This window comes from Vulpes lagopus, chromosome 21 (assembly GCF_018345385.1).
Source record: "Vulpes lagopus strain Blue_001 chromosome 21, ASM1834538v1, whole genome shotgun sequence".
Taxonomy (NCBI): Eukaryota; Metazoa; Chordata; class Mammalia; order Carnivora; family Canidae; genus Vulpes; species Vulpes lagopus.
The window spans coordinates 34,280,818-34,304,270 of NC_054844.1; the positions used below are offsets into that span (position 1 = coordinate 34,280,818).

At 46.4% G+C, this 23,453-nt stretch overlaps 1 protein-coding gene across 7 annotated transcripts in view; it reads right to left on the reverse strand.

Annotated features, from left to right (window-relative positions):
* Window positions 1-1,895: 1,895 nt before the first annotated feature.
* The window catches only part of PRICKLE1 (prickle planar cell polarity protein 1), a 112,494-nt gene continuing 90,936 nt past the window's right edge, over window positions 1,896-23,453 (reverse strand). For 3 of the 7 annotated variants that reach the window (XM_041736226.1, XM_041736230.1, XM_041736231.1), the window contains exons 2-8: window positions 12,764-12,950; window positions 10,968-11,081; window positions 9,947-10,084; window positions 9,129-9,332; window positions 7,345-7,531; window positions 5,569-6,432; window positions 1,896-3,737 (exon numbers count right to left, since the gene is read on the reverse strand). In XM_041736226.1, the coding sequence (XP_041592160.1) occupies window positions 2,878-3,737; window positions 5,569-6,432; window positions 7,345-7,531; window positions 9,129-9,332; window positions 9,947-10,084; window positions 10,968-11,081; window positions 12,764-12,895 (2,499 nt within the window). In that variant the 5' untranslated portion in view covers window positions 12,896-12,950 and the 3' untranslated portion in view covers window positions 1,896-2,877. Of the gene's footprint in view, window positions 3,738-5,568; window positions 6,433-7,344; window positions 7,532-9,128; window positions 9,333-9,946; window positions 10,085-10,967; window positions 11,082-12,763; window positions 12,951-16,170; window positions 16,192-22,253; window positions 22,426-23,453 lie in introns of those variants that run through there. The other 4 variants (XM_041736227.1, XM_041736225.1, XM_041736229.1 and 1 more) reach the window with 4 other exon arrangements.

A 23,453-nucleotide genomic window follows, 5' to 3' on the forward strand; every position in this document is an offset into this window, starting at 1 on the left:
TAGAGATCAGAGACATCGATTTAACATTGGATATTTACCTTGAGACCTGACCAGATACTCTGCACTCTTGTTAACTAAATCTATGAACACCTTTTAGTGACTATGCTTAATTTTCTCACCTAATTCTTCACAGAACTGCAAGGCCATCGTTTCCCTTCCTTCGTGGCTAGTTGTCTCTGTCTTTGCTACTAACCAAGATTTAAAAGCTTTAAAGGTTACATTATTACCGTGAATAAATATTTCTGCATTTCCTTAAGCCTCTAGCAATCTATAGAACCCTTACATAAGGAAATGAAAAAAACGAATAGGGTAACCATTGCCAGAAGCAAAAGGAACTGATCTTTTGACAAGGACTTGAAAACTACCGAGGACAGTGACTTCAGCTTCCACTTATGTGTCTCCAGGCTGAGTTAGTTTACTCTTTATTATTCATCTTTCATAAGCAGCCTATCACCACAGTCTTTTCTAAAAGGATGCCCCCTGTTTGCAGCACAGGTTCGGAAAAGGTCTTTCAGAAGCAAGAAATTTGCTAACGGGATGTGAGATTGTGATGGAACAAGCACTCTCATACCTTGTTAGTGTAAATGTTAATCAGGCAGGTTACTTCTGGAGGAAAATTGGTGATATCCATCAAAGTTTTAAATGCATAACTTCTGTCCCAGGAATTCTGCTGCTGCTTGGAATTTATGCGCATATGTGCCAATGCAGGATAAGATATCTATGGGGAAATTCAAGTCCATCACTAAGGGACTGGTTAGGTCCACTGTGGTGTATTATACCATCACTGAAAGAATGAGGTAGACCTATTTGTGCTCATGTGGAGTGTCCACATATAAAGTTAAAAAAGCAAATCTAAGCATATATAGTTCACTACCACTTTTAAGAGAGATACGTATTATAAATATGCTCTGAACATCTAAGGGACACGCTAGAGATGACTAATAGTGGTTACTTCTGGATATGGACCTGAGGGACTGGGGATGGAGAGTGGAAATGACACATTCCACTGTCTTTGAGTTGTTCTGGAGGTTGTGTGTGTGTGTTTTGACCAGGGGCATGCATTTCCTTTTCACTGCTGATATATTTTTCAAAATGAACCAGACCAGGGAAATAGTGATATAGTTGTTGAGTAAGGGGCGCTCTCACCAAGTGTACGCTTCGGAAGGTGCTCTATCTAGCCCAGGTACAAAGACCTATCCCGGGGTGGGTGGAGGGGATGCTGGACCAGGGCTTTAACCACTGGATTCACGTCCCTGTTCCCCAAGGCATAACAGCTTTTCCCCATTCCAGTAAATGAGGCACAGAGGCAAACTTGTCCCTAAGTCCAATTTCCCACCCATTAGTAAGGGCATGGGGATATATGCAGGAGACAAACCATGGCCTGGCAATGGCAGAAGAATGGCAAAATCAATCATGCCTGAACAGAGGAGCGAAATATAGGTCTGCAGAGATCTGTGTTCGGAAAGGTGGTTGGTCATTTAGTGAGCATTTATTAAATACCTTCCCCTAAAGGTCCAAGATACCACTAGGACCTTAGGACCGAAATGTACGTGCAAGAATGGCACATAACAAAATCTCAGCCCATTCGTTCAAATCCAAGATAATTCTCCCTTGAAGAGAACCTCATAAGCTTGTAGTCAGTGGCAGAGCATCCTCGGAGGATTTTAAAAGAAAAACATAATCGCTGTTAAAGGGCAACAAATTAGCTGAAAGAGATGGGGTAAAAAGGAACAGCCTCTCTTCAGATAATAAATCTACAAAGTCTTCTGCCCTATAAAGCAGATCCTTGTAGTTCTGGTCTCTTCCCAGGAAATAATCACCACTCTGTTGAAAATGGGAAAGGCACCCCCTTCTATCCCCAAAGGGGAAAAAAAAACATTCACCCAAACAACTTCTACTTGTTTTTACCATATATTCCAGGGATATGTATGGGTTTGTTTTTACATTTATACAGTTTACATTGCTTGACCCATAAATAGCACTCGTAAGATTAATAGGGCCATAGTTTTTAAAGAGTATTTACATAGCCCCACCATGCATACAGAGCCTTTTTAATATTGAAAAATCAAAAAATTTGAACTTTCCATCACTAGGCAATATAAATTTGACCATCTAAGCTTATAAACCCTGACTAAAATACAAGCAATCATTTCATCCATAAATGCTGTTTCTGGTTCCCCAACAAATCTAGCACTGCAGTGTAACAAACATCTTGCAATTCAGGGATATAAAAATATCAGCTTTAAAATCTGAACTGTACATATGTACATTAATATTTGCACCGTTAAATTAGGAATACACTTAAGTCTATGAAATACTACATTATAAATAGCAATGTCTTTTTCAATCTGTAGCTGGAGCTAATACAATGCAATGTTTACCTGGCTAATTGAAAGGGGACGAGGTGGTCTCGCACGATGGAACGCACAGTATTGGCTGGGTCAGTTGTGACTACGTGCATGCCGCACAAGACAGAGTGATCAGGACCTGGGCCAACCCGGTGTAGACAAACGACAAACACTATCGCTTTACAAAGGTGGTGGAAGTTCTCCGTTGTCGAAAATCAACACCCCCGTCCAATCACCTCATGACAGTTTCTCGAGGCTTCTCTTGACTGGAGACCAAAGCCGCTACATGGAACTGTAATGCGCACCTGACGGGCACAAGAGGTCACATCAACCTGGCACCATCCAAGGAGGGCAAACTGGAGAAATCACACCTTCCAAATGTTAATCTGACACTGTAAACAGCAGCAGGGGTCTCATTTACATGGGCAAAGCACTTTAACTAATTTTAGCAACTTTCCTATGGAAGAAAAAAGATATGATTCAAGATGGTTAATGGCAAAGTTTAAACAGGATGTCCACAGCTACTAGGTTAAGAAATAATACAGTTTTTGCCCTTGTGTCCCTTTTTCTTCTTGGATTTAGTTGTCCTCTGACCAAACTGAGGAGTGGGGAGTGCAGAAGTTGGACTCGAAAGGTCGTCTGTATAGTAGGCGTATCTCTGGGGCCGGGGTTGAGGAATTGGTTGTCCAAGAAAATATCCTTCTTCTTCTGAGTCGGAGGAAGAGGAGGTAGAGGAACACCAGGAATCATCATCCTCACCGTAGAGTCCCAGAAACCTGGGCATGCCCGGGTTCTGCAGTGCGTAATCAGAGGTGGCATGGGCATACTGTCCATACAGATCAGCATTCTGGATGTATGCTTGGATTTCCCGGGCACTTTTATTCTGTATAAATTTCTCGTAGTTATCAGGGGTGTAAAGCCGCAGTCTGTCCTTGGGAGAGTACTTTCTTTCCGTAACAAGATTCAGAGCATTGTCAGAGCGGGACTTCCTACTTCTCCTGCGGCGATGGTGATGAGACCTGGATCCCCTCTCTTCGAAATGGTAGACCCGTCTTCGAGTCCTCTCACTCATGGGAGGCTGCCGAATTTCGAGGTTGTCATAGTTTCCGTTGTCAATGACATCATCCGAAAACTTGACCTGCTGTGGTCTGGATTGAGACTTCGATCTTCTAAGCACTGGCAGGTGGACTGGTTTTTCCTCAGGCATGATTTTTTCTGGACACAACTCTGAACTTAGACTCTTTAAGGACTCTGCACTCCTGTGCAGCATGGAAGAGTTCAAAGTCCCCATGTTGCTCATTTTCTCACAGTCTTCTGCCTCCATCTCCTCAAAGTTTTGCAGGGAATATAATGAGGGTCTCGGCTTGCTTTCGCCATCCACTGAAGCCCCTAGAAGAAAAGCCAAGACGAGATGTGATCGTCTCACAATTACTGCAAACAAGCTACCGAAAGGAAGAACTTCAAAGAAAATTCTCCCAAATTTCAATATCTGATTAACACGCACTAGGTAAGAGCAACATGCATACACATTTAACTGAGAAGGTTTGACTTTTGTTAATGATACAAGAGGGCACAGCCTCTTACAAGGCCAGCTCCTTGGGAGCCGAACATTAGTTATAGCACAGGTCATGAGCAGCAGAACTTTGAGCTCTTCATAAAAAACCTCATTAGTTTGTGTAGCACATGACACGTAGAAGCTTCTGCCTCTCAACACCTTAAAGCCAGACTACTTCACTTGAACATCTCTCAAATCAATCCCTTCCTTTGCCTCCACATGGCCACCCCACCATTATGGTCCTTTAAACCCAGATTAGTGGCCAGCAAACCACAGCAAGGGCCACATCCAGCCGACACTTATTTGTGGGTCAGGTCTCACTGGAACACAGCCACCCCATTCACATATACATCACCTATCGCTGCTTCCTGGTAGCTGCAGCAGAGACTGTGGTCCAAAAGGTACCATCTAGCCCTTTAGAGAAGTTTGCCAACCCCAAACCTACATCATCCAGTCTTCTTCCCCCTTCAGCTACATGAACTATACCATTTTCAGATTAATCTTACTTTAATAAAGCTTTTCTCAAAATAGACACTGCCACTGCTTTTTTTTTTTTTTTTTTAAACAGGGCTCAGACAAGTTAAAATAAATGAATGAATTGAACATAGCCCAGCCAACAGTAGGTGACTAGGGCATGGTACAGACAATTGTCAGCTGGAGACTACATAACTTCTACTTCCTACAGGGAGTCTGTTTCTCAGCCTGTTATTGTCAAGGAATGTTTAGGCCTGACACCTTATGTGTCTAGTCTTGATACTAAATGTTGAAGCACCTACCACAGGGCCAACAAACAAGATATGCTCAATTTAGTCCCACTCACATTCCTCAACCCCCCATTTTATGTAGGCCTCATCTTTAACAAGTGCAACAGAAACCAGGAGGGTAGCTGTCTTCTCCCTCCTGGCACAGGGCAGCCACTAAAGCCTTTCCTGTATCACAGAAACATCACTTCTTTGAGAGGACTAAATATCATTAGTTTGACTATAAAACTAGCCATAGCCTTTGCTAGCCGTGGGCCAGTAACACTTCTGTATCCAAAGACAACACAAATGTGAGATTCACGAGGGGTGGGTCCTCGGCTCAGCCTTGCCTTTCAAAAATGTATGTCAAGTTAAGCATTTAGCCTCTTGGTAAACCAAGTTTCTTCACTTGTAAAACACAATAAGTAATATCCCACTGCATACCGCTCAGGATCATTTTAAGGATAAAATGTAGATAACTGATAGGGATAGGCTTTGAAAACAGTGAAATTATAATCTGCGTAAAAAAAATTTCAGCTATTTTTGAGCTATTACCACAGGGCAATTCAGGAAAATATAAAAAGATGCTAGGAGCTTCTAAAGTATGCAGGCTGATTTTACTATTTTGAAATTCAGACAGCATAATCCAAAGAGTACAGGATCTTTCAGACCAGATGCAAAATCCATTATCCAAATAAATCAATCTCCCCGCTTAAAATTCGCATAATACCTACTCGAAAAGCTTATATTAAAATGTATATAGATGCACACATTTGTTAATGTTCGGCATTTAACATAAACTCCTTCTTCCTTCCCTTGGTCTGCAGTTTTAAATAACCTAGCCCCTACTGTTGAACCATAGTTTTCGAATAAATTTTTTAGTGGCTCTTTTATCCAAATACTCCATAATCCCCAGATTACCTACCCGTGATATTAGATAAAGCCAAGGAATCCATAGAATCTCGAACACTTTGCTCTGGTTTCAAGTCTGACAAACACTCCAGGGAATCTTCATACCACTGTGTTTGATCATGATTATATCCTGAAGCCCCATGGTCCAGATCTAATTCCTGGAGCCGCCTACTGCTTGCAGGGCCTGGGTGGCTGCCATAAGCAGAATCACCCAGTCCATCTTGTGACTGTGCCCAATACATATCAGATTGGTATTTTTTACTTGCAAGGCTCTGGTTATTTTGCTTTAACTCAGTCTTATTTTTAACCATGTTATCAGATATCCAATGCTCACTGGCTCGAATATCTATCTCATTGGGCTGCTGCTGAAAGAGGCTTTTATCACCAAACTTGAGGAGGAGCTGTGTCATATAATCTTCATGCTCGGCCCATTCTTCAGGGTCTTCTGGGGTTTCGTGCTCCACTCTGCCTTTCCAAAATTCTTCATTGACAAAACTTGCCCCCTGCCTGGAGAGACTCAGATCATCCAACTTCCGAGAAAGGGTATCATCGGCATTGCCTGACAGGCCAGGAAACTTGTAGTTCAGAGCGGGGGACAAGAGAAGAGACTGTCTACACTGATCAGCTGACCGACTGCTTTTGCCCATCCGGACACTTCTTCTGGAGTCTCTGGATCGAGCTGACTGAAACGCAGAGTCAGAAGAATCAGAGGCATGGACGTCTTCACCAAGGCTGCATGTTTTTGAGCAATAAATCTGGCCTTGTTTGGGAAGGAAGGGACACCCCAACAAAGAAGCTTTACATTGGGCACAAGAAAAGCAGGCTTCTGTGGCATGCCAGTGCTGCCCGTCGTAGGTCATCTGGGCATGGTCAACACCTATTTTGAAAAGGACAGAGGAGGGAATTATAATTCAATCCTGAAATAAAGGAAGAAGAAACAAGACTGTTTGTATATGGGAACTCTATGGGGTGATGGAAACGTTCTGTGTCTTGAAAGGGCTGTGGGTCACACAGGTACAGTTAATTCTCATTATTTGCAAATTCCATATTTTGAAATGTGCCTACTTGCTAAAATTTATTTGTAACCCCAAATCCTCACTTGCAGAGCTTCTAAGGAATTTGCAGGCATGTGCAAAAGGATGAAAAATTTGAGTCAGCTGATGTGCATGTTCTCAGTTGAGGTCAAAGTGATGCCTTGTCTTTTCTCTCAGCTCTTTAAACAACTGACATAGCCTTGGTCTGTTTTCGCTTTCTTCTGCTATTATGTTTTCGTCATATTATTGTGTTTTTTTTGTTAACTGTGTTTAAAATGGCCATCAAGCGTAGTGTTGAGGGGCTATATGGTTTTCCTAAGCCCAAGAAGGCTAGGATGTGCCTTGCAGAAAAACTGTGTGTTAGATAAGCTTCATTCAGGCATGACTACAGTGCTGTTGGCTAGGAGTTCAATATGAATGAATCAGTGTATATTAAGTAACCCATCTATAATCTAAAACATACATGAAACGAGATCATGTATTAATCAGCTGATGATAATGTGACCAGAGGCTTGCAGGAACCCAACCCTATACTTCTCCTAGTGTTCAGTACTCAATAATTCAGCCAACTTTATAGAACAGGACTATTGCAAATAATGAGAACTGACCGTATATCCATCTGTCAAAACACAGCAAACAAAACATGTAAGATATGTACATTTCACTGTATATAAGTTACAGGAAAAAAAAAAAAAGACATTTGCAGACAGACTGTTGGGCATGTGACAGAGCGGACAGGCTGGCTGTGGACTCACCGATATGCTCCCCACAGGCTTCACAGTACTCTGCGTACAGAGACTCAAAACAGCCACAGCAGAATGGGCGGCCATCCTTCATAATGTACCTCTGTCCTCCTAGGACGGTTTCACACTCAAGGCAGCAGAAGTGTTTCATGTGCCAATGGCGACCCTCAGCCTCTGTGCACTCATCAGCAAAAATTATCTTTAAAGACAAACAGGATGAAGGAAAGTCTTAGTGAGCTATTCTAAAAGCCAAATAAGTAACTGCATATTTTCTGGACAACTGACAGCCACTGGCTCTTCAGAAAGCCACTTAGCTAACCTTGTTTCTTACAGCCTCAAGCTTACATCTAACTCGATTTACATATAAAATAAGAGCCACAATTGAAAATGTTGAAAAAGGGACGCCTGGGTGGCTCAGCGGTTAAGTTTCTGCCTTTGACTCAGGCCGTGATCCTGGGATCTGGGATCGAGTCCCACATTGGGTTCCTTGCAGGGAGCCTGCTTCTCCCTCTGCCTGCGTCTCTGCCTCTCTCTCTGTGTCTCTCTCATGAATGAATAAATAAAATCTTCAAAAAAAAAATGTCGAAAAGGAGAAACTTAGTGTGTGCTTAAGCTAAAAAAAAAACCACCACCACAGATTTCTACATTCTACAATTCATTGGTCGTATTTTTGCTCCCCAATCACATTTTGTTGGCATAATCTGGCAAAGAATACATTTGCATTGAAACAATTTAATGGTCTGTGTGTGTTTTAATAGAAAACTCATAAAAATGTCTGCAGAATCAACAGAGTTATCCAAATGCTGCACTGTGTGAACAGCACTTCATTTGACCTGGTGGTCATCACCAGATTAAAGACTATTTTTTATAATCTTGGCTTCAAAAAAACCTTTTTTTAAAGATCTAAGAGAGAGCACAAGACAGCAAGCATATGGGGGAGGGAAGTAGAGGGAGAGGAAGAGCGTCTTAAGCAGACTCTCCAAGGAGCCCGACACAGGGCTCAATCTCATGACCCTGACCATTATGACCTGGGCTGAAACCCTAAAAAAAATATTCAAATGCACATTACTGAAAAAAACCGTAAAAAAATGTATACAGTCACTGACTAAAGGAAACTGAGGAGATATATAGAATAAATGCAATGAGGTACCCTTGATTAGATCTTGGAACAGAAAAGAGACATTAGCAGAAAAAGTAGAAATCTAAATAAAGTCTGTAGTTGCACTAATCGTATTAGACCAGTGATGCACACACCAAGGTGATGTAAGATATTAACAGTAGGGAAAGCCGAGGGAAGGGTGTAAAGAACTCTTATCTCTCCAACCCTTTCATAAATCTAAAATTACTTTAAAATAAAAAGCTGAAAACAAAAATAAAAATAAAAAGCTGAACGAAATAAATTCCTTTCATACCACCATCCCTTCCCACAAGCCCTGGTAGTAACCAGGGTCAACTCAGTGTAGGTCTTTCCCTACGATTTCTGAGTGTAAATAGATACGCATGGAGTCTTGACTTATTCTCCCTTTATTTAACAAAAAGATGATCTACTACATACTTTTCTTGCAATCTGTTTTTTTCCCTCTCACGATCCGTTAAGGACGCCCTACTTACCAATGCAACAAAGACACCTGCTGTCTTCTCTTTATTAAGCTACGTATTATTCCATTATGTGAATGTATGGAGTTATCTTTAAAATAAACAGCAAAAGCAGGAGATATTTTCCTTAGACGTGAACAGTGGAATATTGGCTTACCAGAAGCTTATTTTTTCCAGTGTTAAGGGATAAACTTTTTTACCTCATCACATGCTGAACACCGCGGTTTGAGCAGTTCAGCATGGTGCCTGCCACAGTGAATTTTTCCATCCTGATAAAAATAGATGAGGTCGACCAGCAGCTCGTTACACGTGAAGCAGACAAAACAGGAAGGGTGCCAGCACACTCCAGGGCCCGCGCGAGAGGCAAACACTGCAATTTCACCTCCATTTATCTTCAACCCACACTAAAAACAAAAGGATTTGAAATTCGGATGATCCTTCTTTGATGACTGGATTCCCAGCCTTTCCCACTTTACACTAAATCCCATTTTGTCAAGCAAGCTTCTATTTTTGCCTCCCCCCTCCCGTTAGCGATTAAATAGCTCTTTAAGGCTGGATTATGGGTGATGCTCAACTGGAATGAACATGCCTCAGACACACTGCCACACTAGATGGTCTCTAAGAATGGTTCCTTCCAACTCGCATCAAGAATCGTCTTCCTGAGCCAGCCTCCTATTGGATACGTTTCCTACTCTGAGCCAGCAAGCAGCTGAATGTCTTCATTATGTCTCTGCAGTTTTGAACACTAGATGTACCCTGCGCCCCTCTCCCCCGCCAAGATCCTGGGAAAGGCAGGATTTCACCCGATGTTTGCATAAGGGCAGACTGACTGCCCCCCCCCCCCGCCCCATCACACCCCACCCCCCCCCCCACACACACACAGCAGTGTAACCAGTTATAAACATGAATGTCCATTTAGTAAAAAGCTAGGCTGCCTTTCAGTGTTTGGAGGCGACTAGGCCTGTGCTCACTCCATCCCCATCCCTGCCCCGAGCTGCTCCTCCGGGGAAAGGGCTACCTGTTCGCACACAGCATGCATTACTGCTCTGGACAAGAGTTTGATCGTTCCTCTTCCAAGGGCTTCTTTCTTCCGTTGAGCACTGAACACTTGCAGTTCTTTTTTCTCCTCTTCGCTCAAAGACTGGCAATAGCGCACCTTCAGAGACAGGGAAACAAGCACCACACTGGAGCACGCGGTCTCCCTCACCAATTCTTCACTTCCAAGGTTAGAGTTTCAGGAAAGAGCAAGTTTGACCGGCCTGCCCCCCTGAATCCCTGCTTTAAAAATGGCACCCTAGGGGATCCCTGGGTGGCTCAGTGGTTTGGTGCCTGCCTTTGGCCCAGGGCATGATCCTGGAGACCCGGGATCGAGTCCTACATCGGGCTCCCTGCATGGAGCCTGCTTCTCTCTCTCTGCCTGTGTCTTTGCCTCTCTCTCTCTCTCTCTGTGTGTGTGTGTGTGTCTCTCACGAATAAATGAAAAAAATCTTTTTTAAAAAATAAATTAAAAAATAAAAATGGCACCCTACCTTTAAAATGACACCGAATCTTGCAGCCCCTCTGGCACAAGGGAAATGCAATTTGAAGGATTTTCTTTTTTTTTAATTCGGGAATGTTTAAACTTTTATCAGGGACACCTAAAAAACTGTAAGACATGAACCTTTCTACAAAAGGTTTAAACTTGTTCATTGCCACATTCGCTCTACATTTTACCGGCACTCGACTGCAGGCCTGAACTACCAGAAAGCATGAACTCTGGACGAAGGGGCAGGGAAATCTCAAGAATTTGGAGGCTCCTGGCAAGTGGTGGGTGGCTGCAAACACTATAAAAACCAACTCGTTGTTAAGTTTATTGCACGGACACCCTTTTCTCTCTTAAAGAATGGAAAGCTGTCTCCTCAAGCCAAATTTTAACTGAAAAAGGCAAAAGAGCCCTAACCAATGAGGAGGTAGGGTTTATGAGAGGCATCTCAATGTTTAGAGTGTGGGTGGGGTTTTTTTTTTTTTTTTTTAAATTAGCCTTCTTCCTGTGATCTTACCTCATTATCATGTGGTGGCAACTGGTACAAAAGCTGTTTAATTCGATGTTTCTCTCCGGGGCTGTTAACATAAGGAACCTTTTCCTCTGGTAAGCAAGCAAAATAGAGCTGGATCTGAGTAAGAGATGGAAAGAAGGGCATCAGCGAACAGGAAGTGAACATCTTACCTTCTAGTCCATCTTACAAAGTTACCTTTCCCTTTAGGTACAGGGTTTGGCCTCTTGTAGCTAATGAGGACACCAGCTGAGCCAACTCAGCAGAACGGCAAACCTTCAGACAGCTAGCATCCAGCTGCTAAATTGCTCTTCAGGAATGTAATTTGTAGTGACAATTAGGAGCATCATAAATTACGCACCATAAAATGTGCACATTTAATGCTACTATTCCTCAGCCAGTCTCCCTAGGGTCAGCCAAGAAAGAGCGCGGGGGGGCAATGCTACAAATGACCACACAGGCTGCGTGACACTGGCCACAATCCAGCCACTACACAAGCACACTGAATTTGCTTTCTGAATTTTACACCTTACAAAGACAAAGGCTGTTTTGTTAAACTCTGTAAACTCTCCCTTATCAGGTTCTCTCAAGCATCAGCTTTCTCTGTTTCCATGGGTGTTATTTTCTAAATACCTGGAGTCCATCTCCCCGCCCCCAACCCAAGGAACCCGGAAGGGAGCTGTGCTTACTCCGAAAGGAGAACTCAATTTTTGTTTGGGGTTTCCTGCTGTTGTATTTAAAGGAACACCCCTTAAAGAGGGCTGCAGAGTCCCGAGAAAGAATGAAAAACTGATTCGAGGTTTGAAAAGGAGATCAGGGAACTGGGGGCCTGTCTGCTTCTTGTCTTAGTATCACACAAAACCTACCCAACCCAAAGCTGAGAGAAGGGGTTTTCTCTTAGGGCTTTGTCAAAATTCTGCTTTCCTAACCCTTGGACCCGCACCCCGCCCCCTCCCCCCAATGTATCAGCCACAGAAGCCTTTCCAGCTAGAAGTGCTTGCTGAGCACCAGCTACACGTGTGGCGGGTAGGCCCCGGGTGAACCAGGAGCCCCTACTCTCAGCGGGTTCCCCACCACAACTCAGGAGCAACTGCACACCCAAATGGCACCTTTTATTTCAAACTATGGCTTTACCCTTATACTAGTATCTGTCACTAGCAATTTTTGCTAAGTTCATCATTACAAGGATATTGGGAAAATAAAAATACGCAGATACAATGTTCTCATCTTACTTAAAATAACAACACAATGCACAAAATTAGCTCCTCCGCCCAAGCCACACTGTGGTGACAGGTTCTTTTATGTGTAAGGTTATCAAAGGTCAAATGTCTAAGCAGTAACACTTCAGATGGTCTCTTATAGCTCTGTATTTCCTCTTTTCCAAGGCAAAAGCGTTGCTGAGAACCAGCATGGAAACAGTCCTCTTTTATTACCTTTTTTGTTGTTACTGTTTTTTCAAAGGGTAAATTCCTCTCACCCTCCAAAGAGACCTGTCAGATGGATATCCACAGAACAAACGCATAAACAGCACCCTGGATGTCATTCATGAGAGCACACATAGCATCACTGTAGGACTTCTGGATCCATGAGAACAAAAGGACTGAAAACGTTCATCAAGAAATGAGGTATGACCCCAAAAAGCAAAAATGCTGACGATCCAAGGAGCGAGGACCGAGGGCAGCATGTCAGTGTGGCAGGAATGTCTATGTGGTTTTTTTCTTTCTTTTTTTTTTTTTTAGCAAGTCTTAAAAAATCTTCAATCTCCTTGAAAAACAGAACACATAGGATGATTAGGTTCTCACCTGCTCTGGTCTAAGGCCTGGGGGCACCCAGGCATACTCCTCCAACGCACAGCCAGAATCATCATCGGACGTGGAACTCCTCTGGCACCCAAAGGCGAGTTTGCTCATTTTGGGCTCCATCTCCAAAGGCATAATAATAAAGTGAAAAGGCCGGGTTTCTCAGTCACAGGACATCAAACAGTGGCTGCTGTGGACAATATAGGAAAAACAAAAACAAAAAAGAAATTAATACACGAAGGCACTATTCTTACCCTCCAGGAACTTTTATTGAATGTTGCTTACACACAGCTGGGGCCCAGAGAAAGTAACCGAATTACTGGTGTCACCGCCCCCCAACCCCCAGGCCCACCTGAGACTTAAAATCTAGAGCTACACCATTGGGAAACCGCCCCCCTCATGACTCAGCATTTCAGAAAATGCTACCCCAACTAGCTTAGCCCCAGTAGCCTTTAAAAAGTGCCTCCTAACGTACTATTCATTAGGAAAGTTCTCAAGAAGACTGCTGTTGACTTTCTAACCTTCCCCCAAATGCCATCCTGTGACGGCCCAAGAGCTGAAGCAAGAAGTGTGAGGGGCTGCACCTCCTCCTGCCTTGCCCACCACAGCTCTGTGCCATGAATAATGGCTCCAGAGCCCCCCCACCCCACCCCAGCTCGCCATGTTGCTCATGAGTTTTCCCAACAGGCAGAGTAGGTCCACTGGGCCAAACCACTTAGGCTTCCGGTTTCTAATCCAGCTCTGGGAGACAGTAAACTTAGCCTACTCACTGAGTGCAGGCAGCAGTTAAACCCTTACACAGCACAGTCAGTCCAAAGCCTTCCCTATCGATGGGCTAACGTCGGCCAGACAGTTCATTAAGCAGTTCCTCCAACAAAAAGTAATTGAACCCAAGCACGAGGCTAGAGTAAAAGGCAGGTGGGTGACTGTTAGTGCTGAATCGCAATAGTGGCAGGCACTCATTGAGAGGTCAACACGGTACCTACTAGGCGTGACACGTTCTGAGCCAGCTACTGGGCAAAGCAAATCCAGTTCTGGATGAAAACTCTTCCTCGCATGGAAGGTCTGTGAGAAGTGTCAACGTGACAGTCCCCGTCCTACAGCCCAGGGACCTGATCAGCCCTGGAGTTCCTTGTTAAGTTGCTTCTGATTCTTAAACATCATCCCTCATCCCAAAGCCCCAAGAAAACTAAAATTCAAGACTTTCAGAACCAGATGCAGCTTTTTATACCTGCCCCTTTCTCTTTAAGAACAAAAGAGAGAAAATATACCATGATTAGCTTGACCCCAATTTAAAGAAAACAAGGCTCCCGAAAGTTAGGTGACTTGTCCAAGGTCGCAAAGCCCAAAGCCAGGGTGCGGTCACACTACATGCCTGACTCAGACTTCCACAAGTTGTTCTGCCTTAAAAAATTCTCTCACTTGCGCTCGCTTCGGCAGCACATACACTAAAAAATTCTCTCACTTGCTATAAAACAAGTAGGAAAGACAGTGGAACCTAAACATGCTTCAGCCTGCGACGAAGTCTTACTCCAGCAACTAGGTCAACAAAACTCTAAATACTTCCAGTATCACAAAGTGTTACCTATCACAACCTGATTATTAAAACGTACGGTTTTTTTTATAAATCAAAGGACAAGAAATTAAAATTGTAACAGTCAACAAATGGAAGGCCAAGCACCCAGTGCCTACAATCTGTACTAGAAGAAGGAGCGATGCCACACAGTAGGTATTATTCCAACTAATAGACTTAACTATCTTTCACCCAGAACAAAAAAGTGATGACCTCACTTCCTCCACCATCATTGGGAGGTTACGACCTTTTAAACAAGGCAGGTCGTCATTTCACCCAGGTGCAATTCATTCCCATCTTGACTTAAGAAAGGCTCTCCAAACAGGCACATTCCTTAGGCCTCGGTAAAAAAAAAAAAAAAAAAAGGATGTGTTAATGAAAGTCAGAAAATTTCTTGGATCTAGTCTTTCCCTTTTGTTTTGGAAAAAGCAACTCCCACATGTCAAAGGAAGAGAACGAGAGGTTAAGAATTTAATTAGTAACTCAAAAACCCCCTCCAGGAGAAGTGGGGTGGGGGGGGCTTCAAAGCGATTTTAACCCGAATCATGAAATATGTATATTTGGCCCTTGCCAAAACCAGCTGAGGGAGGAGACAGTACGGTGCTTTCTCTGCAGAAACGGAACACAAATATTAAATAGGACCTAAAAATTAAATGTCAGTGTACTATACAACACGAGAAAACACCACAAATTAAGACAAACCGTGGATTTCCCAAACTAGCACAAAGATGCAGACTACCAAAGACCTGATGACTTCTACAGCTGTTTTCCTTGATTAGCCTTTTGCAGAAGAAATGTACAGTGAATTAGGATCCTAATCATGGTGCATGATGAGCACTAAATGACACTGTCCCCCTCCTCCCACTCATCTAGACCCGCTGGCCGTGCCTTGGGCCAACTCCCACGTGCTCATCCCAGCCTTTGCACGCTCTATACGGGGGACTGCTCTCCATCAACAATGTGAAGGGTCCCCACTGCAGGAACCTAAGTGACAAAGTCCTTTTATCCCAGGCAAGGCTTATGGTTTTATCTGCTGGCATTCTGACAGCTAACATTTCTCTGTGCCTCGCCTGGGATGATTAGGGTTATGACACTTAATCCCCCCATCAAGTACCCCCAAAAGGGTGTATCCCCACTCACAGAGGGGGAAACTGAGCCTCCGAACCACCTGCCACAGGACAACTGCCCAAAGGTCAGTTAGTTAATGAGCAGGGGCCTCGGAACTGGGCCTGTGAGCCTAAGCCCCTAACCTCCCACTGCCTCCTAGAGGTGGAATCTGACTGAGCCAGTTCCTTTTCTCTGGCCAGTCAGGCTACTGCACCACAGCCCCGACAAGTGACAAGTGACACACTGCAGGGAGACAGGCCACTCTGCCCAGAGCAGGTGCTGCAAGGAGAGCGCACAAAAAGGATTATAACAATTCAACAGCCTCATGAACTGTTGATTCAGAGTTTTTCTCTGGACAAAGCCTCTTTTTTGCTTTTTAGCAGAAGATGAGAGATGCCTGGATGGCTCAGTGGTTGAGTGTCCGCCTTTGGCTCAGGGTGTGACTGCGGACTCCTGGGGATCGAGTCCTGCTTCTCCCTCTGCCTCTCTCTCACAAATAAATAAACTCTAAAAAAAAAAAAAAAGATAACTTCAAATGACAAAACATCACATTCCTTAGCAAGGTCTCAGAGATGACAAAAAATAAACATTAAAAAAATGAAAGTCCCATAGCATGACCTCCACTAACCAGGTGTGGTAGGAGACACCACATCACCACCAGCTACTTTTTTTTTACTTGATAACACACAAATTTGAATATGGATTTTTCTTTTCTTTTTTAAAAAATTACCTTGTTAGTAGACCCTTATATTCTGAAGTAGATCACTGTCTCATACTGCGTCATATGAAAGCAGTTGACTGCTGAGCATGGTTCTTGCATTTCTAAAACATTAAAGTCATAAAAATGATAAATACGATCTCACATAGATCTGTTCCTGTAGGCATTTACATCACTCGATGGGGTTTGACAAAGAAAGAGGGGAGCCTGGCCATGACTTATGCTCTGAGTCATGATGCAGGGTCTTTCTGATGACATGTAAATGCTGTTATGTCTCATCTGCCAAAATACCACCTTTTAGACCAAACATGAAACCACGCGTGATTGGATCTAATAGAAAAATTTCATGAATTTCATTTCCAAGTGTTGTCACTTTAGGTAGGTCGTGTGAAACAGGGACACAAATCAGGTCGACAAATGAGTTGCATTTTAATGGGAATAGAACTATTGGAAGCTGGGATTATGATAGTTTCTCAAGATTTCTTTTTTTTTTTGGCAGAACCACACTTGTCCTGTGCCCTGTCCTTCATTAATTTTGTATTTATTTTTGTAAATTTTTATGTTGATGTAGTTTCAAACTTCAGAAGAGGTGAAAGAGAAAGGAACTCCTATCTAGCCTTTACCCAGATTCATCAGTTGTTTACATCTTGCCTCATCTGGTTTATCATCATCATCGTCATTATCACAAACTCTATACACACTTTTGTGGGAACCATCTGGGAGTGTGTATTTTTTACATTCTCTTACCCAACCACAGCTAAATTAAACATGATATATTTTTTTAAATGTTTACTTTAAAAAAAAACAACAACTTTGGGCAAGACATCATGTTAGATGCTTGAGACAAACAGAATAAAAAGCCAAAATAGCTAGTATTCTGGGATTATTGTGAGGCAGGCCTATTGTCCTGATGTCGAAATGCTGTAATTAACTGAATGAACTTTATCATAAGTGAATGGCAAGTATGCATTAACCAATCCTGTGCTAGGTTTCCCCTGTTGGGGGGAATATATCAGCAGACACCTCTCCAAGGTCTCTCTATAATTCTACAGGTAAGTCAGTCTCATTGTGCGGGGAAAAAAGAGGAAAACAGTTTTCAAGAATGGGTTTGTTCAGGTTTCAGAGTCTGACTCTTAAGGAAGCAACACCTTAAGAGCTAAGAGCACTGCCAAAGGGGTCATCGAGGTCAGCACAGCGAACAGGTATGTGAATTAAACTAGAGCAGGCGAGGGGTTACTTGCAGATACCACTTTGAAGAGGAGACTAAAAGCCTATTAGAAGAATCAAGGAGAGAAGCGAATGACAGATGAAAAGAGCATGGATGTGAGGGAGGGGAGGAAGCAGCCCGAGGCTGGGTAGAGAGACAGGATATACCTTTTTCTTATAAAGACAACGATTGCCAGGCGGTGCTCCACGCAAGCCATGCGACAGAAGGTGGAAGGGTTTCATTTCCCTCCTTTCTCCCCTTTCTCCCTTTTTCCTTCCAAATAGTTAAATAGCTACTTCTCACCATTTAAAAAAGAGTCAAAGACAAACAGCTCACAGATGTAGGACTTCTCAATCATCATATAATTGTCAGGAGAACATCTGACCCAAGGGATAGAGCAATACTTAGGCAAGAGGATTGGGGGCTTCGGCATTCAGTAAACTCAGCCCGGAAGGCTTCATACCTTTCACAAGTCCCCAAACATCACGAGGCCTTACTCTTGACTGCAACTATTTTCCTTCAAAAGGTGGTCTAAATATGCGAAACTTTTGAAAAAAGGAATTACATGAATATAAAGAAAGTTACCATTGACACATGTCATTTGGCATCATTATTTCCACCGTTAATTACTGAGATTTTCTTGAAGCTGACCAGCAACATCCAGAACAAGAACTATTGTTAATAACAAAACTGAAGGTTGGCATGTGAATTTTATCTTGAGTTCAGGAGGTTCTCCAGCCTCCTGAAGGGCAAACTATTAGCCTCCATTCCTAGGCTCCCTTAGAATCAGCTTCTAACCAGTCCCTACCTAAAATCTCCAATACCACGCATGCATCCACCCATAGACGCACAGCATGCATACAGAGCAGGGCAGGGCATTTCCAGGTGTCTTCAGTAGAGGAACAATTGGGAGACCCCAATCTATGACTGGCTCTAAGTTGGCCTTTGTCCCCCAAATCAGAGTACGGCCCCATTCATCCAACACAGTGATGTAAAGAGGGGTCCCTCATGGAATTTACTCTCCGGATTCATTTACTCCATCCATTCACTCATCCCTATATTTAAAGGCCATTACTGAGTGGTTCTAGGAAATACCAAAAAGAGGCAACTGATTTTATCCCGTTAAAAGCTAGAACTTAAAAAATAAAAACGTATACACCATGATAAGAGGGCTTCCAAATTCCATTATACAGTTCCTTGCTTTCTTGCCTGGTGGTGTGTGTGTCTACTATACGTGGTTTAGCCTTGCATTCTTAGCAGAAAATGAACAGTAGAAAGAACACTGGCATCAGGAATCTAATCCAGCCACCCAGCTGGGCGATACCTGGGAACCCAGTTCCCCAACTAGAAAGTAAGTTTTAGGGCTCTCTCACAGCGTAGAGCCGATGTCTAGAATCACGTGGCCCCAGACTCCTAGTTTTAAGATGGTTGACAAACCTTTTATAGTTTTTCCCTCCCTGCTGTCATGATAGAATTTTGAATTCCTGCTGCTTTAAGTCTCTTATTAAGGAAGTAGCCTTTTTTCTTTGCCCACAACCAACAACCTCCAAATCTTTTTTTTTTAATTTGTTGCTTTCAACCTTCCATAAATTAGACAACTACAATTTGAAAAAAATTCACCTAAAAGTATACAGAGTCATTATGCTATGAACAAGGGCTTACACATTCCTTCTGTGAGCACAGTAATCACTGGCGAAATAAGATAACACAATATGTGAAGGTGTTATGCAAACTCAAAGGAGCTTTATTATTCTGCTGTGCTATTTTAGTCATTTGAGAATCATTTATTTTCTATTGTGCTATATGCTGCATCCAGGACAGCTAAGGATTACTATTTTGATTGACCTTGACATGTACATAAATGAGCCTTTATTATTTTTCCCCCAAAAGCTTAATAAGTCAGCACAGTATGTGAAGGTCCAGAGTCAGTGAAGAGTCAAGAGTTTCGCTGGAAGACAGAAGCAACAGTAGATGGCAATGGTAACACCAAATGACATTTTTAAGAATTAAGACGAATCAAGCAGAAGACTTCGTGCTTAACTCTCAAGGCAACAGGAAAAGAAAAAAGGCATGTGAGCAGAGTGCCACCATCAGTCTTAAAATTAATATACAGTGATGGTCAGGAAAGAGCACAGGAACCTGGGAGAGGCCTATTAGCCCACCGTCACTAAGAGAGCTTAAACACGGTGGCTTGGGGAGATAAAGTAAAAGGAACCCACAAGAAATGGGGTCAAAGATAGGTGACTGCAAGACGATGTACTAGAATGGAAATACTGGGATGCCTGAGTGGCTCAGCGGTTGAGCATCTGCCTTTGGCTCAGGACGTGATCCTGGGATGTGGGATCAAGTCCCACATCAGGCTTCCTGCGAGGAGCCTGCTTCTCCCTCTGCCTGTGTCTCTGCCTCTCTCTCTCCGTGTCTCCCATAAATATATAAATAAAATCTTTAAAAAAAAATAAAATAAAATGGAAATACTACATGGGCGGGTCAGAGGAGAGTGGGGATTTGAGGGGGTTGAGGAGAAGGAGTTCAATCAGAGACATACATGCAGAGGTTATAAAACTGCATCAGTTCTGGTATGGTTCCTATTATTAATCATTTTCTTGGACCCAGTCACCAAGTCAAATCAAAATCTGGCAAACAGAAAACAGGATAATTTTCAGCGTCTGCCATTGAATATGAAGTCTAAGGTCATACCCCTAATTACAACAAATACTTTTTCCCCAAATTCCACTCTAGTTCCTATGTGAAGATTACCACGGCACTGCAGGATCCCTAGGAGAAGGTATTTCTTGTGTGAACATGCCCAGGGAAGTTAGAAATCCTTTGATCACCAAAACCCAGAGCAGATACTGATTTGTGAAGTCACTTGGGCTAACATTCCCTAGGTGTCCCCTGCTGCTAAGTGTCATCCTACAGGCCACCAACTGCTTAACAGCTTCTTTGTTAAACTGCTTGTTAACAAGGCCTTAGCACACAGAGGATGCAGATCGCACATTCCCATTCAGGAGCTACTCTCGGTCAGGCTAAATATGCAGGTGAAGGAGGTTTAACAGCAAACTTACGTGGCCGTGCAAAAACCTGGAACACGGCCATTCTCCGCAACCCACGGGATGTACGAGCCTACGGACACGGGTATTCTCTTGTTCATGGAGATGGTTTCCAAAAGCCAGAGACCAGTAATCGCTGTGGGTATCAAAACTATGATAACCAAGGTTTGGGTTCACAGCAGAGCCCCTAAACTGTTGTCTGTTCAAAGTTCTCACAGCCACTCAGAGAGCGCTCAGGGCCTACCTCTGCTGAAGACAGAGGCTCAGGGCCCAACTCGATTTTATTTACATTGAGATGAACCGCGGAGGCAGCGGGGAACTAAGAGCATCCTGAAGGTACCCAAACACCTTGCCTGGCCAGACATCCCTTTACTAACATTTACCAGCAGTTAGTGGCATGAGGCATTTTCTCTATTTTGCAGGTAAACCTCCATCCAGCCTGTCCACTTTCCAACAGCTGAGTGGCCTGTCGGGTACCATCCAAGTGCCAAGAAGCTCTTGGTTTTTTTCCAGGAGGAAATGTGGGACTCTGGGGGGGGGGGGGGGGGGCTTCCAAGCATTCCGATTTCATGCACAAAAACGTCCCACGACAGTGAGACAGAGCGCTTAACAAAAGGAGGAAACGTGATGACAAAGCATGGTCCTCTGCCAGGAGCGGCGCTTCTGGGGTCGGGTGTTCTGGCTGCAAACCGGTCTACACGGACAAAACCCGAACCGCACCCTGGGCACCGCGCTAATGAACCCGTTATTTTCCATAACGGGGGGGGGGGGGCGCAGATACTGCCGCACCCCGCGCTCCAGGCGGCCTCCCGCTGGTCTCTGAACGACTCGGGCACGCGCGGCCTCAGGTTTCACCCGTCACCTGCTGGCCCCCAACAGCACTGCTCTTTGTGACTCGCTCACTGCAGACTCGTTTCCAGAGAAAACACTTCAAGAGACGCTCTGAGAAGTCCCGAGGCTCGCGCTGTAAAAGCAAACTGCACACCCGGGCTGCTGCTCCGGGCCGGGCCGACGTGCGGGCCCCGGGCGCTCAGCGGAGGGGGCGCGGGGCGGAACGAGGTCACCCTCCTTCGGGGCGCGGCAGGTGCAGCCCGGCCGCGAGGGGGCGCCCCGACCCCCGACCCCCGGCCCCCCAGACCCGCAGCTGGGGCGACCCCTGGGCGCAGACGCGAGGCTCGCGGAGCATCACCCCGTCCCCAGGGGCGTCCGGACCCCTCTCGGTCCCCAGGGGGGCGCCCGGACCCCCGCACCCACCTGCAGCGAACGCCGCGCGGAGCACCCAGCCCCGTCCCCGGGGGCGCCCGGACCCCGCACCCACCTGCAGCGAACGCCGCGCGGAGCACCCAGCCCCGTCCCCAGGGGCGCCCGGACACCCCTCCCCGTCCCAAGGGGGCGCCCGGACCCCACGCCCACCTGCAGCCGACGCCGCGCGGAGCAGCCTCCCGTCCCCAGGGGCGCCCGGACACCCCCCCCTCCCCAGGGGCGCCCAGACACCCCCCCCCCGTCTCCAAGGGCGCCCGGACCCCGCACCCACCTGCAGCGAACGCCGCGCGGAGCACCCAGCCCCGTCCCCAGGGGCGCCCGGACCCCCCGTCCCCAGGGGCGCCCGGACCCCGCACCCACCTGCAGCCGACGCCCCCGCAGAGCACCCAGCCCCGTCCCCAGGGGCGCCCGGACACCCCTCCCCGTCCCAAGGGGGCGCCCGGACCCCGCGCCCACCTGCAGCCGACGCCGCGCGGAGCAGCCCCGTCCCCAGGGGCGCCCGGACACCCCCCCCCTCCCCAGGGGCGCCCAGACACCCTCCCCCGTCTCCAAGGGCGCCCGGACCCCGCACCCACCTGCAGCCGACGCCGCGCGGAGCAGCCCCGCAGCCCTGGGCGTCCAGCCCGGGGCCGGCCCGCGGCTCCCCCCCCGCGGCCGCGGGGCCTCCCAGACAGGCAGGACCGGGTGCCCCGCGGGTCGCCGTCACCCACCCGCTTCCGGAGCCGACCGGCGGGGCGGAGGGGCGGGGGCGGCGGGCGCAGGCCCCCGTGGGTCCCCGCCCCGCCCCGCCCCCCGCCCCCGCCCCGCCCCCTTTCGGCGCTCGCGGCGACCCTCCCGGCTGCAGCTCCCTAACCGGCCGCGGGGGGCCCGGCTCCGCGTCCCTGGGCTCCGGCCGCCCCCGCCTCGGGGCCACCGCACCCCCGCGCCCCGGCTCCGCGTTTCTCCGGAATCCTCCACCGGGGGAGCGGAGAAAAAATAAAAAAATAAAAAAATAAAAAAAACCACCACCAGCAAACCCGCGTCCGCCTCCGCGCCGGGGCCGGCGATCTTCAAAACTAACCGGAGCCCGAGCTCAAAAAAGTGACGGTCTGGGGCGGCCCGGGGGCTCCGCGGCTCAGCGCCGCCTGCAGCCCGGGGCGTGACCCTGGGACCCGGGATCGAGGCCCGCGTCGGGCTCCCCGCGTGCAGCCTGCGTCTCCCTCTGCCTCTCTGCCTCTAATTAAAAAAAAATAAATAAAAAACAGAAAAGTAACCGTTCCGCCTCCTGCCGGCGCCCTCGCCGCCCAGGCACGGTCCCCGGAGGGGTCGCCCGCAGCCCCAGCCCCAGCCCCAGCCCCAGCCCGAGCCCCAGCCCCAGCCTTACCTCGGCCCCGCTCCACCCAGGAGCCGCGAGGGCCGCGGCGGGGACCCCGGGACGCCTATGTGCCCCCCCCCCCCCGCAGGTGCAGCTCGGCCACGAAACGCGCGGAGACTCGTGCAAGGCCACCCCCCGAGGAAACCCTCCCCACTGAGCCCCACAAACACGAGGTCAGCAAATGGCACGTTGAGCCCAGTTCTCACTCCCGAGGGCTCATCAACATATGAATCCCCCTCCTAGGGCCTCCTCTTGCACTTCGCAGGGAGCCCGGCCGCTTAGCGCAGGGCATTTATTTTTATCGGCAAATAACAGCGAAAAGACAAGGGGCCGGGGTCATGGGCTACGCTTAATCGACCCCGTGAAGAAGAGATTTCTGGAAACGGGTTAAGTGAGTATCGTTATCCAGACGCCAGAACGT